Source organism: Papio anubis, chromosome 2, assembly GCF_008728515.1.
Source record: "Papio anubis isolate 15944 chromosome 2, Panubis1.0, whole genome shotgun sequence".
Classification (NCBI taxonomy): Eukaryota; Metazoa; Chordata; class Mammalia; order Primates; family Cercopithecidae; genus Papio; species Papio anubis.
The window spans coordinates 162,680,562-162,690,099 of record NC_044977.1 but is presented as its reverse complement, the minus strand read 5'-3'; the positions used below and the strand labels follow the sequence as shown (position 1 = coordinate 162,690,099).

Genomic DNA, 9,538 nt, shown 5'->3' with positions numbered 1-9,538 from the left:
GGATCCTAGTCTCCCAGGCGCTCTCCTGACAGCCCACAACCTTGATTAGGAGGCGCTGGGAGGGAGGATCGGTGTGCCCCTGACTCCTGGGTTCTGAGGCTGCCAGGGTTGCTTGCAGCTCGGCCGCGTGGAGGTGACCGTGCGGAACTCCGAGGGGGCGCAGGGAGAGCTGGGGCGGGCCCACGGCTCCAGCGGCTGCTGTCAGGGGCCGCGAGGCTTTCCCTGAAGATGCAGCGCAGCATATTTTGCACATGAGTTAAGAGGAAGAGGAAGTGTAGCTGGCGGACGCGCGGCGGCGGCGGCGGGGGCGCGTCGGGGCTGGAGCCGGAGCGCGCCGGGCGCTGGGCGCAGCGAGCGAGAGCGCGGCGGCCGCGGGCTCCGGGGAGGGACCGACGCACCGATCAACGGAGGGACAGACATACGAGCACGCGGCGCCGCCGCCCCCGCCTCCACCCACCGGCGCCCTTGTCCTCCCCGCCTCCTCTGTATGGCACAAACTTTCCTCCCGGGACGGAACACGCTGTCTCAGGGAGCCCGAGCCCGCGCCTTCTCCTCCGCTGGTCCCATACGGTAGGTGGGGGCTCGACAGGGCTTGGGGTGTCGACCGGCACAGACCCCTCAGTTTGGCCCTGTGGACCGGGTCCCTGGCGGGTAGTGGGAACCCCGCGTGGCGCCTCCCTGCAGGTTGCTCTGTGCCGGGGCTCCGGAGCTGCCAGAGCAGCCCCCGTTGGCCCGCGTGGGATGGGGACCTGGGCTGATCCATGGGACGCCTGGATCTTGGGCCAACTTTTTTTGGGGGAGAGGGCGGGTGTGGGGGAGTCATTCCTGGAGCGATGTAGGGAGAGGCACTCCGGAGCAGCCTGTTGGGGGTCGTGGGCTCTGCAGGCTCAGAAGCGCCTAGGAAGGACGCGGAGGTGGGGGAGCTTCGAGGCTACAGGTGGGTCCAGGACACACTGCCGCTGGGGTCCTCGGAAAAGAACAGGCGGGAGCTGGTCGCGGAGTCCAGGTTTCAGGGGTGCGCGCGGCTGGGGTGGGGCAGGGTGGAGGCGGTGCCTGACTGCCCCTCTGCGTGTGCCCTAGAAGGTGGGTTTGCTCTGGGGACAGAGGTGCTGGACCTGTAAGAGCAGACATGCCGCGCGCTTCGAGGAAGCGCCGGAACCACTAGAAGCACAGGGACGCGGGGTTCGGAGAGTCCCCAGCACTGAAAACGTGCATCTCCTCTTCTGTAAGAGATTTTCTTCCCTTGGCTTAACCCACTTCTCTAGACTCAAGGGACGTCAGGATGGATATGGGGCTGGACGAGGAGGAGGTGGTTGTGTATTTCAGGAAGCCCCGTTGTCAGGCACGCGCACCCCAGTCCTAGGCCAGGGCTAGTGCCCTTCACCTCCGGTGTCGCTGCCTTTGGCAGCAAGAACCGCGTGGAGGCCAAGGTTGTAGACCCAGGCGCGCTCCCTACTGTCTCTCTGTGCCTCTGCGCTTGCCCTCAGCTGCCCTGTGTGGTTGTGGGTGATCCCTTGGGACGCTGGGTGGTGTCAGTGAGTTTCTTTGGGGGCTTAAAACAAACAAGAAGTACTTTTTAAAAAAAAGTCTTACTCAATCTCTGTCAGTGGCCACCCCAGTTTCCAGCAACTCATGTGCTGAAACCCTTGTAGTCTGTACAGCTGTTTCAGGAGCTGGGCGCTCAATTAGACTGGGCATCTTCCAACCCCTGCCGTCGTGTGTCATCTCAGGATAAGTAAGGCCTTGCCAGGAAGGAAGCCGGGTGTAATGTGAGCGACCTCTGGGCCTGTGGGTAGGGCCACTCTGCTCCCCCCTGCCCCCTGCTGCCGGGATTCCTAATTTGTACCTCTGAACAGCTGAATCCCAACGAAGTTCCAGTGACCCCAGATGTCACCAAACCCCATAGAGGGGTTACAAAGCAAGCTGTTTGGGGCTCTTTGGTGCGTGTGCGCTAACCTCAGTGAAATCACTCTAACCTCAGGCTGAGCTCTGCATCCTCTTTTGCCTTCAGTGGGGTTTCTGGCCGCCTGAGTAATTCGAAGCCCCAGGGCTGGCAGGTCATCCTCTGGCTGCATTTGTATGTCAAGTCACTGGCTTGGTTTTTCTTTGTTTGCTTTTTGGCTGTATGGACTTGGGGCAAATGGAAGTGGAGTGTTGTGCAGTTAGCTAGTAGATTTGGTACAGGAATTGAAAGATAATAAATTGGGAATACAAGTCAGTGAGTTCTCTTTCTCCCTCTTGAGCAGGAATTTTTGGCTTACATTCAAATAATTGCTTTGTCTGTAGGGAAACAAGCAGAAAATCTTTGGCATGAGTGATGTGAGTTCCTGTAAAGCTACTTGTGTTCTTCCAGTCTTCTCTTTTAGCAGAATTGTGGTCCCATGGCTTGGTGGGGCATCGGTGCTTTGCCAGATTTCTAACTTGGTGGACTAAGGAAAGGACACTGTGACTCTATCCCCATCCCATTTTTTAAGATATAGAAAAGTTGCAAGAGCAGTGACCACCTCTATATACACGCCTAGAGTCTAATTCACATTTTGCCATCTTTGCTTAACTACACATCCATCCAGCCATCCCTCTATCCATCCATAAGTCCAGCGGATTGTTTTATGCATTTTAAAGTAAATTACAGATGTTGGTACAGGTCATTCCTAAACATTTTAGTACACATTTTATTATTTAGACTTCAATATGTGTTCATGGTTTCCTTAAGATAAAATTTATATACATGTAGTGAAATGTGCAAATCTGGAGAGTACCATTTGCATAATGTTTTGACAGATGCATGCACCTGTGTAACCCTAGTCCTTATCAAGACAGAGAATATTACTGTCACCCCAGTAAGTGCCTTCATCCTCATTCTCAGTGATTCTCTGCCCTCACCCTCTCAGTGGCAACCGCTGCCGTATCTCATCATAGGTGAGTTTCACTTGTTCTTGAACTTCCTGTAAATGGAATTCTACAGTATTATGTAAAGCTCACCATGTTTTTGAGATTCATCCATGTTGTATCCATGATTTGGTCTTTTTTTATTGCTGACTTATGTTCTGGAGCATGTCTCCTCCACAGTTTGTTTGTATATTCTGTTAATGGACACATGGATTATTCTAGTTTCTTTCTTTCTTCTAGTTTCTTTCTTTCTTTCTTTGGCTATTGTGAACAAAGCTGCTGTGAACATTTGTGTACAGGTCTCCTTAGGGACATGTGTTCTCATTTCTCATGGGTAAACACCTAGTAGTAAATTGCTGGGTCAGAAAGGAGGTATATGGAAACCTGATAAGAAACTGCCAGACCTTTTTCCAACATGGTTATACCATTTTATACTCTCACCAGCAAAGAATATGAGTATGAGATTCCAGATACTTCAACCCTGTCTTTCCTATCTTAAAGCCAAGAGCTTGGTTTGACTAGTGTTCTTCCGGGACTAGAGGGAACCTGAGGCAGTGGGGAACATGTTTTTATAGGTGGAGGGGCCATAGGAAGTCCTGACTCTGCCTGTGAATGGGTTTAAGCTTAAATCATTGCAGACGATCAGATGAATATTTTATTTTTAGAGATTTTCAGAGAAGGGAATTCCATAGGGGAATGTACCCTTGGTTGTGAAAGAAGATTGATTGAGTGCTTTCTATAAAAAGAAAAATAACCCCAAGCCCTACAGAATTTTACTAAGCTTCTGCCTAGAGACTCCCGGGGGATTTCTGGTCTGTTAGTATGGTTGATATTAACTTGGTGGAGATTCCCCTTGGATTTCACCGGCTTGGACAGCCAGCTATTAAAAGGGGTTGTGTCTGTTTTGAGGGGCAGGTCAGATTTGGCTTTGTGAAGACTCAGAGAATGACTCTCTTGTGAAAGTGATCTGGCCTCTCAGTGAGAAACGTGGCCTGTCAACACCCCTCTTATTGTCCTGACTGAGAAAATGGGCCTGTGCCCCTCAGGTCCCCTAATAACTTAGTCCCTCTCTGTGGTGCCAGCAGCCAAAGCTTGCCCTTGGCTGGTCTAGGAAACAGGAAGTGAACCTTTCCGTCTGAGTGAGACTCCAGGATGAATTTTTTTGCATCTCATCAAGGTGTCCCAGTGCTGACCACGCTTTGCAGGAGTCAGGTGGCAGACAGCTCAGAGTCTTGAGACATTGCACTGTGTTTGGAGACTGTTCCCTCCTCCTTAAAAGCCTAGCGCAGTGCCTGCCAGAGGGTAGGGGCATAGTAAACATGGGCTGAGTGATTTTGTGACTCGTGATACCCATCTGGGTGATGGCCTCTCTGCAGGTTGACGGTGGGTGTCAAGATTGTCAGGGCCCCAAGATGTATTTTACCAGAGGGCACTTTACCATGGCTTGGAAAACACGTTCAAAGGGTTTGGGCCTAGGAAGATTTCGCTCAGTGTAAACTTTCATTGTATTAGCACTGTTCTCTTTATTACCTATTTTAATATTGTTAATAAAATACTAATAATTACAGCTGCCAATTGCTGAGTGCTTACCCTTTGCCAGGCACTGTTGTACACTTTGCACGCATTATCTGAATTTGATCCTCATGAGAGGCGAGTACTTACATTATCTTCACTTCAGCCCTGAGGAAACTGAAGCCTGCGAGGTTAACTTTCCCTGAGTTCACGTTTTCATTTTTCTAAGACCTTAAGGGAAGAGACTGTGACATTCTGGTTTTTTGAAGGCAAAATCTGTCTACAATCACGGATTTCCAAATACACAGAGGCATAGTATAACAGAAATGTAAACTAGATAATCAGAACAGAGTTACAGGAAATGATACACAGCAATCATTTTCTTTAGTTTGTTGTTGTTGTTGTTGTTTGTTTTCATTTTGTCTTAAGCTTACTGAGTTTGGCACAGCCAGGGGCTTATACTAATTTTGATGATAATTTAAAATATTATTGGTTGATTAGGATTACAATTTTATTGAAGGAACAGAAAGATGTTGCCAGCTGAACTGTTCCATACAGTAGCCACTAGTTACATGTGGCTATTTACATTTAAATGTAATGAATTAAAATAAAAGAAAATTTAAAATTCAGTTTTTCAGTCTCACTCACCACATTTCAGGTGGCCCAGAGCCACATGTGGTTAGTGGCTACTGAATTGGTTAGCGCAGACAGTGTTTTCATCATTGCTGAAAGTTCTGTTTGATAGTGCTGCTCTGTAGTAAGTGTTTCCTTTTTACCCTTCGGTTTAAGAATTGGTAACACACTTGGCTAGGGTTTATGCTATTTTTCACTGACAAAGGGATACATTTAGCCAGATGTTGCTTTTATGTTTACCTTTTAAAGGTGTGTATGTGCATGCGTGCATGTGATCTTTCCTCCCATTCACATTCAGGTTTTGACATACATTTGAGTCTCCCTTTTCTCCTGGGCCCCTAAGGGGCTTTCATTATTAGCATTGCATATTTTATCAAGACACTTTCTCATAAAAGATTGGTACAGCAGGCAAGCGATAGCCACTACTTGAACCTGGCTAATTCCTTGCTCTCCAAATAAGAATTCCGTTCAGCTTTTAAATATGCAATTGTGTGACTTACTCCCTACCTGGGCTGAATTCAGGAGGAAAAATCACTCTCAGTGGGCCAGAACCAAAGAGCTGGAAAATCAGGTCACATTCTGCAGCGATGGCTACCTGCCAGGACTGAGATGGAGGAGACACCATTTGGGGTACTTGAAAGCTTCGTTTGGGGTTTTCCTGGATTTGACCTGCCTCCGGGGTGCAGGGAGTGATGGAGAAGGCTGGCAGCTTTGGTGTCCCAGTTACATGGGACAGTGGAGGACTGGTCCTGGGGCTGTCGCCTCTGCTGTGGTGTACGGTACTCCAGAACCAGCCTCACAGAAGACAGGAAGGCACTCCTCAGGTGTCTGCAAGCAGCCAGTCCAGCCGGAAGTGGGAAATCAACATAAGCTATGCTTGGCTCCGTTGTTTGATGCCGACAAACTCTTATGCTACTTTAAGATCCCGCACTGGAGGTTTCCACACTTCTTCAGCCAGGAAGCCAGATGCACCTCACTGACAGCTTTCTCTGGCGTTTACACCTGAAATGTCCCATCTTGTTGTTCCATAGGGAGACCTCCTTGAGGGTTAGAATTTATTCTTTATGGGGGCCTATCAGCTTTCATTTGTGTGCATGTGTGTGTATATGTATGTGTGTATGTGTGTGTGTATGTGTGTGTATGTGTGTATGTGTATGTATGTGTATGTTTATGTGTATTGTGTGTGTATTTATGTGCATGTTTGTGGATGTGTGCATGTGTGTGTATGTATATGTGTGTGTATGTGTGTACATGTGTATGTGTATGTGTGTGTATGTGTATGTATGTGTGTATGTTTATGTGTATTGTGTGTGTATGTATGTGTGTGTTTGTGGATATGCACATGTGTGTGTGTGTATGTATGTACATGTGTATGTGTGTGTGTGTGTGTGTGTGTGTGTCTGTGTGTGTGTGTGTTTTGAAACTCCTTACTTTGCCTTTTACCCTTTGTCCTGAGGAATCCTTCAACTTTTATGGAATAGCACTCAAGTTCCTCAGATTTGGGGGAACTGTTGTAATAGATTTTACTTAGAAAGTTGGGTAGGAAGAGATTTGGTTAATCATAGACTCTGGTTAATGGAACCTGATCGTATCATGTATTAGCAAATTTTGGAAATATAAAGCACAAGAAATCAGGTTGTTTGTTTAAACACTTCTTTAATTTAGAGAGGCCTTTTGGGCTTTTCCAGTGTCTTATGATACCCTTTTCAGTGTGCCCTTTCCCGTGTGGTATAATCATGACTATTGGCCAGAATAGGTCAAAAGGCATCTTCATAATGGGCAACAAGTAATCCTAGTGGAGTACTAAAGTGGTTAATATCTATACTGCTCTTTCCATGTGTCTGAGCTCTTCTGAGCCCTGTTAAATATTAACTCACCGTACCTTATTTAGTCCTCACCCTAGAAGTAGATGTTGCAGTTGTCCCCATTTTACAGACGAGAAAACTGAGGTTAAATGGCTTCCTTGAGGTCACACAGGTAAGAAATAAGGGCACAAGACTTGCACCTAGTCAGTCTGGTTCCAGAGCCTGTATGACCAACCCCTGTGCTGTACTGTTAAGAAAGTGAATTTGAGAGCCACACAGGGAATATTCCAAATGCCCTTTACCATCCTGTACCAGATAAGTGTCTTTCCTATACCCGAAAGATGCTGCTAAGTAGGTATTTATTGTGCATCTGTTACGGGCAGGCATAGCTGCTGTTGGGGATGAAGAAGACCTGCTTGCTGCCTTCCAGAAATTTACTGTCATGTGGGGAGATGAGGCATTACCAAGAGCTGTGGAGCTCTCCTCTGGACTCAGAATGGTACATCCAGTGGCCCACTGCACACCTCTGCTTGGATGGAGTTAACATGGATAACTCCTGGCTTCCTCTACCCATCTCAGAAGATGGCCACTCCAGCCTTGCAGGTGCTGGTGACCAACCCTAGAGGTGTCTTGGATGCCCTCTTTTGCTCATCCCCTTTTTCTAAATCATCAATCAATCCCGTTTTCTACCTTCAAAACATATACAGAATTTGACCACTGCTCACCCGTCTACTTACTGTCATCTGGGCTCTCTGCTCTCATGGTCTGTCATGGCTGGAGTAATTGATGTCTTCCCTCAGCTCGAAACCTTCCAGAGGCTTCCACCTCAGTCAGGGTAAAGCTGAAGTGCTCACGGCCCGGCCAGACCTGCGTTCTGTCTCCCAAGCCCTGCCTGACTTCACCCCGAGGTCCGGTCAACCTCCCCGGGGGCGCCACACCCCAGCTTGTTTGCACCTGCCACTGCCTTGCCTAGCCCACCCTCCCCCTTATCCCATGGCTCGCTCTGTGGCCTTCTTCATGATTTTGCTTAAACCACACACCTTCTGGGTGTGGCCTTTCTCGATCCCTGTATTTAAAACATCGTACCTCCTCCTGTGATTGCTACCCCTCCCTTGCATTATTTTTGTTCTAGTTGGCATACTTTAAAAATGGAATTTCATGTATTATTTTTATGTGTTTGTCTATTGCCTGTTTCTCGGCTTCTGAAGGTAAGGTCCACGAGGGGAGGCTTGTTCTTTTACTGTGTGAATCCCTTTCGTTTTACTTTGGTATCACTAGCATTTAGAACAGGACCTTGCATATAGTAAGTGCTCATTACTTATTTATTGGATGAATCAATGGCCTAAAGTGGCAATCCTCTTAGAGCTCAGCCTTGAAGGAGTGTGACGGTTAATTTTATGTCAGTTTTTCCTAGGCTATGTGCCTAGTTTTTGGCCAAACACCAGGGTAGGTTTTGCTGTGAGTTATTTTTTAGGCATGATGAATTGTGCAATCAGAAGACTTGGAGTAAAGCAGATTACCCTCCATCATGTGGGTGAACCTCATCCATTCAGTTGAGAGCCTTAAGAAAAAATACTGAGATCCACGAGAAGGAATTCTGACTCCAGACCACCTTTGGATTCAAGATTGCAGCATCAACTATTCTCTGGGTTTCCAGCCTTCTGGCCTTCCCTGAAGATTTTAAACTTGTCGGCCCCCCAATTTCATGAGCTAATTCCTTATAATAAATACCTCTATTTGTCTCTCTCTATCTGGGTGTACACACACGCGCACACATACACACACACACACACGTATCTGACTAGTTCTGTTTCTCTGGAGAACTGTGATTAATACAGAGGATGAGAGGTACAGGAAAGCAATGTCAGGTGGAAGTTCACTGGAGGAAAATGGTGGTGCCTGGAGAGTTCTGAGGGTGTACAAAAGATTGCAGTAGCTTAGCCTGACTTGACTCTAGGGTCAACTGTGAAGGGAAACAATGGGAGGTAAGACTGGAAAGGAGGAAGGGTTGAGTGAGATTGAGGCTGAGGACTCCGAGCTGCACAGTGGATGTGATTATGCTGTTTGAGCCACTTGTGTGCTGTAAAATGATTAAGGTGGGAAAAGCTGGAGATAGGAATTAGATGGATGAGGGGGAGCCAGATTCCAGGAAAGCATTGGTTGCTGTTGAGATGGCAGATTGGTTTGGAGAAAGTGGGGGGATGGATAGCATCCACCAGCTCTTGGTGGGCCAATGTCAGGGTGAGGATGGTGGCGGGAGCAGGCTGATACTGGGGCTTTGGGCCTGGATGTTAGGAGGGCAGTGGTATTACCCAGAGATGAGAAATGCAGGAGGAAGAGCAGGCTTGTTGGGCAAGGTGCTGCATTCTGTGGGGCATATTCTTCCAGAAGTGCTGAGAAAGTCTCAGGTGAAGAGAGAAAGTTCCAGGTGGAAATGTTGAAACAGTTCTTGCAGATGTCTGCCTGGAGCTGGAGAGAAGACAGACAGGCTGGGAAGAGACTGGGGAGCTCTTGCCTGGAGCAGGTTAAGTTAGGGCGAGAGAGGGAGTGTGAGTGCTAAGGGAGAGACAATAGCATGTAAGTAACTTTTTTGAACATACATAATACTATATATTGGTGGTTCCCAAATTCTGGACTAAGATACCCCAAGGCACTGCAGCAAATGCACAGGGTGGCCAACGGATATTTTACATTTTCGA

General features: G+C 47.8%; 1 protein-coding gene across 9 annotated transcripts in view; it reads left to right on the top strand.

Annotated features, from left to right (window-relative positions):
• The first annotated feature begins 28 nt into the window (after positions 1-28).
• RFTN1 (raftlin, lipid raft linker 1) overlaps positions 29-9,538 on the top strand; it is a 202,591-nt gene continuing 193,081 nt past the window's right edge. For 2 of the 9 annotated variants that reach the window (XM_017955924.3, XM_017955925.3), the window contains exon 1: positions 29-570. Coding sequence is in view for 6 of the 9 variants with exons in the window: in XM_031663766.1 (XP_031519626.1) it covers positions 2,739-2,919 (181 nt within the window). In the remaining 3 variants the exon portion in view is untranslated. Of the gene's footprint in view, positions 571-1,108; positions 1,226-1,271; positions 2,920-9,538 lie in introns of those variants that run through there. The other 7 variants (XM_017955922.3, XM_031663768.1, XM_017955926.3 and 4 more) reach the window with 6 other exon arrangements.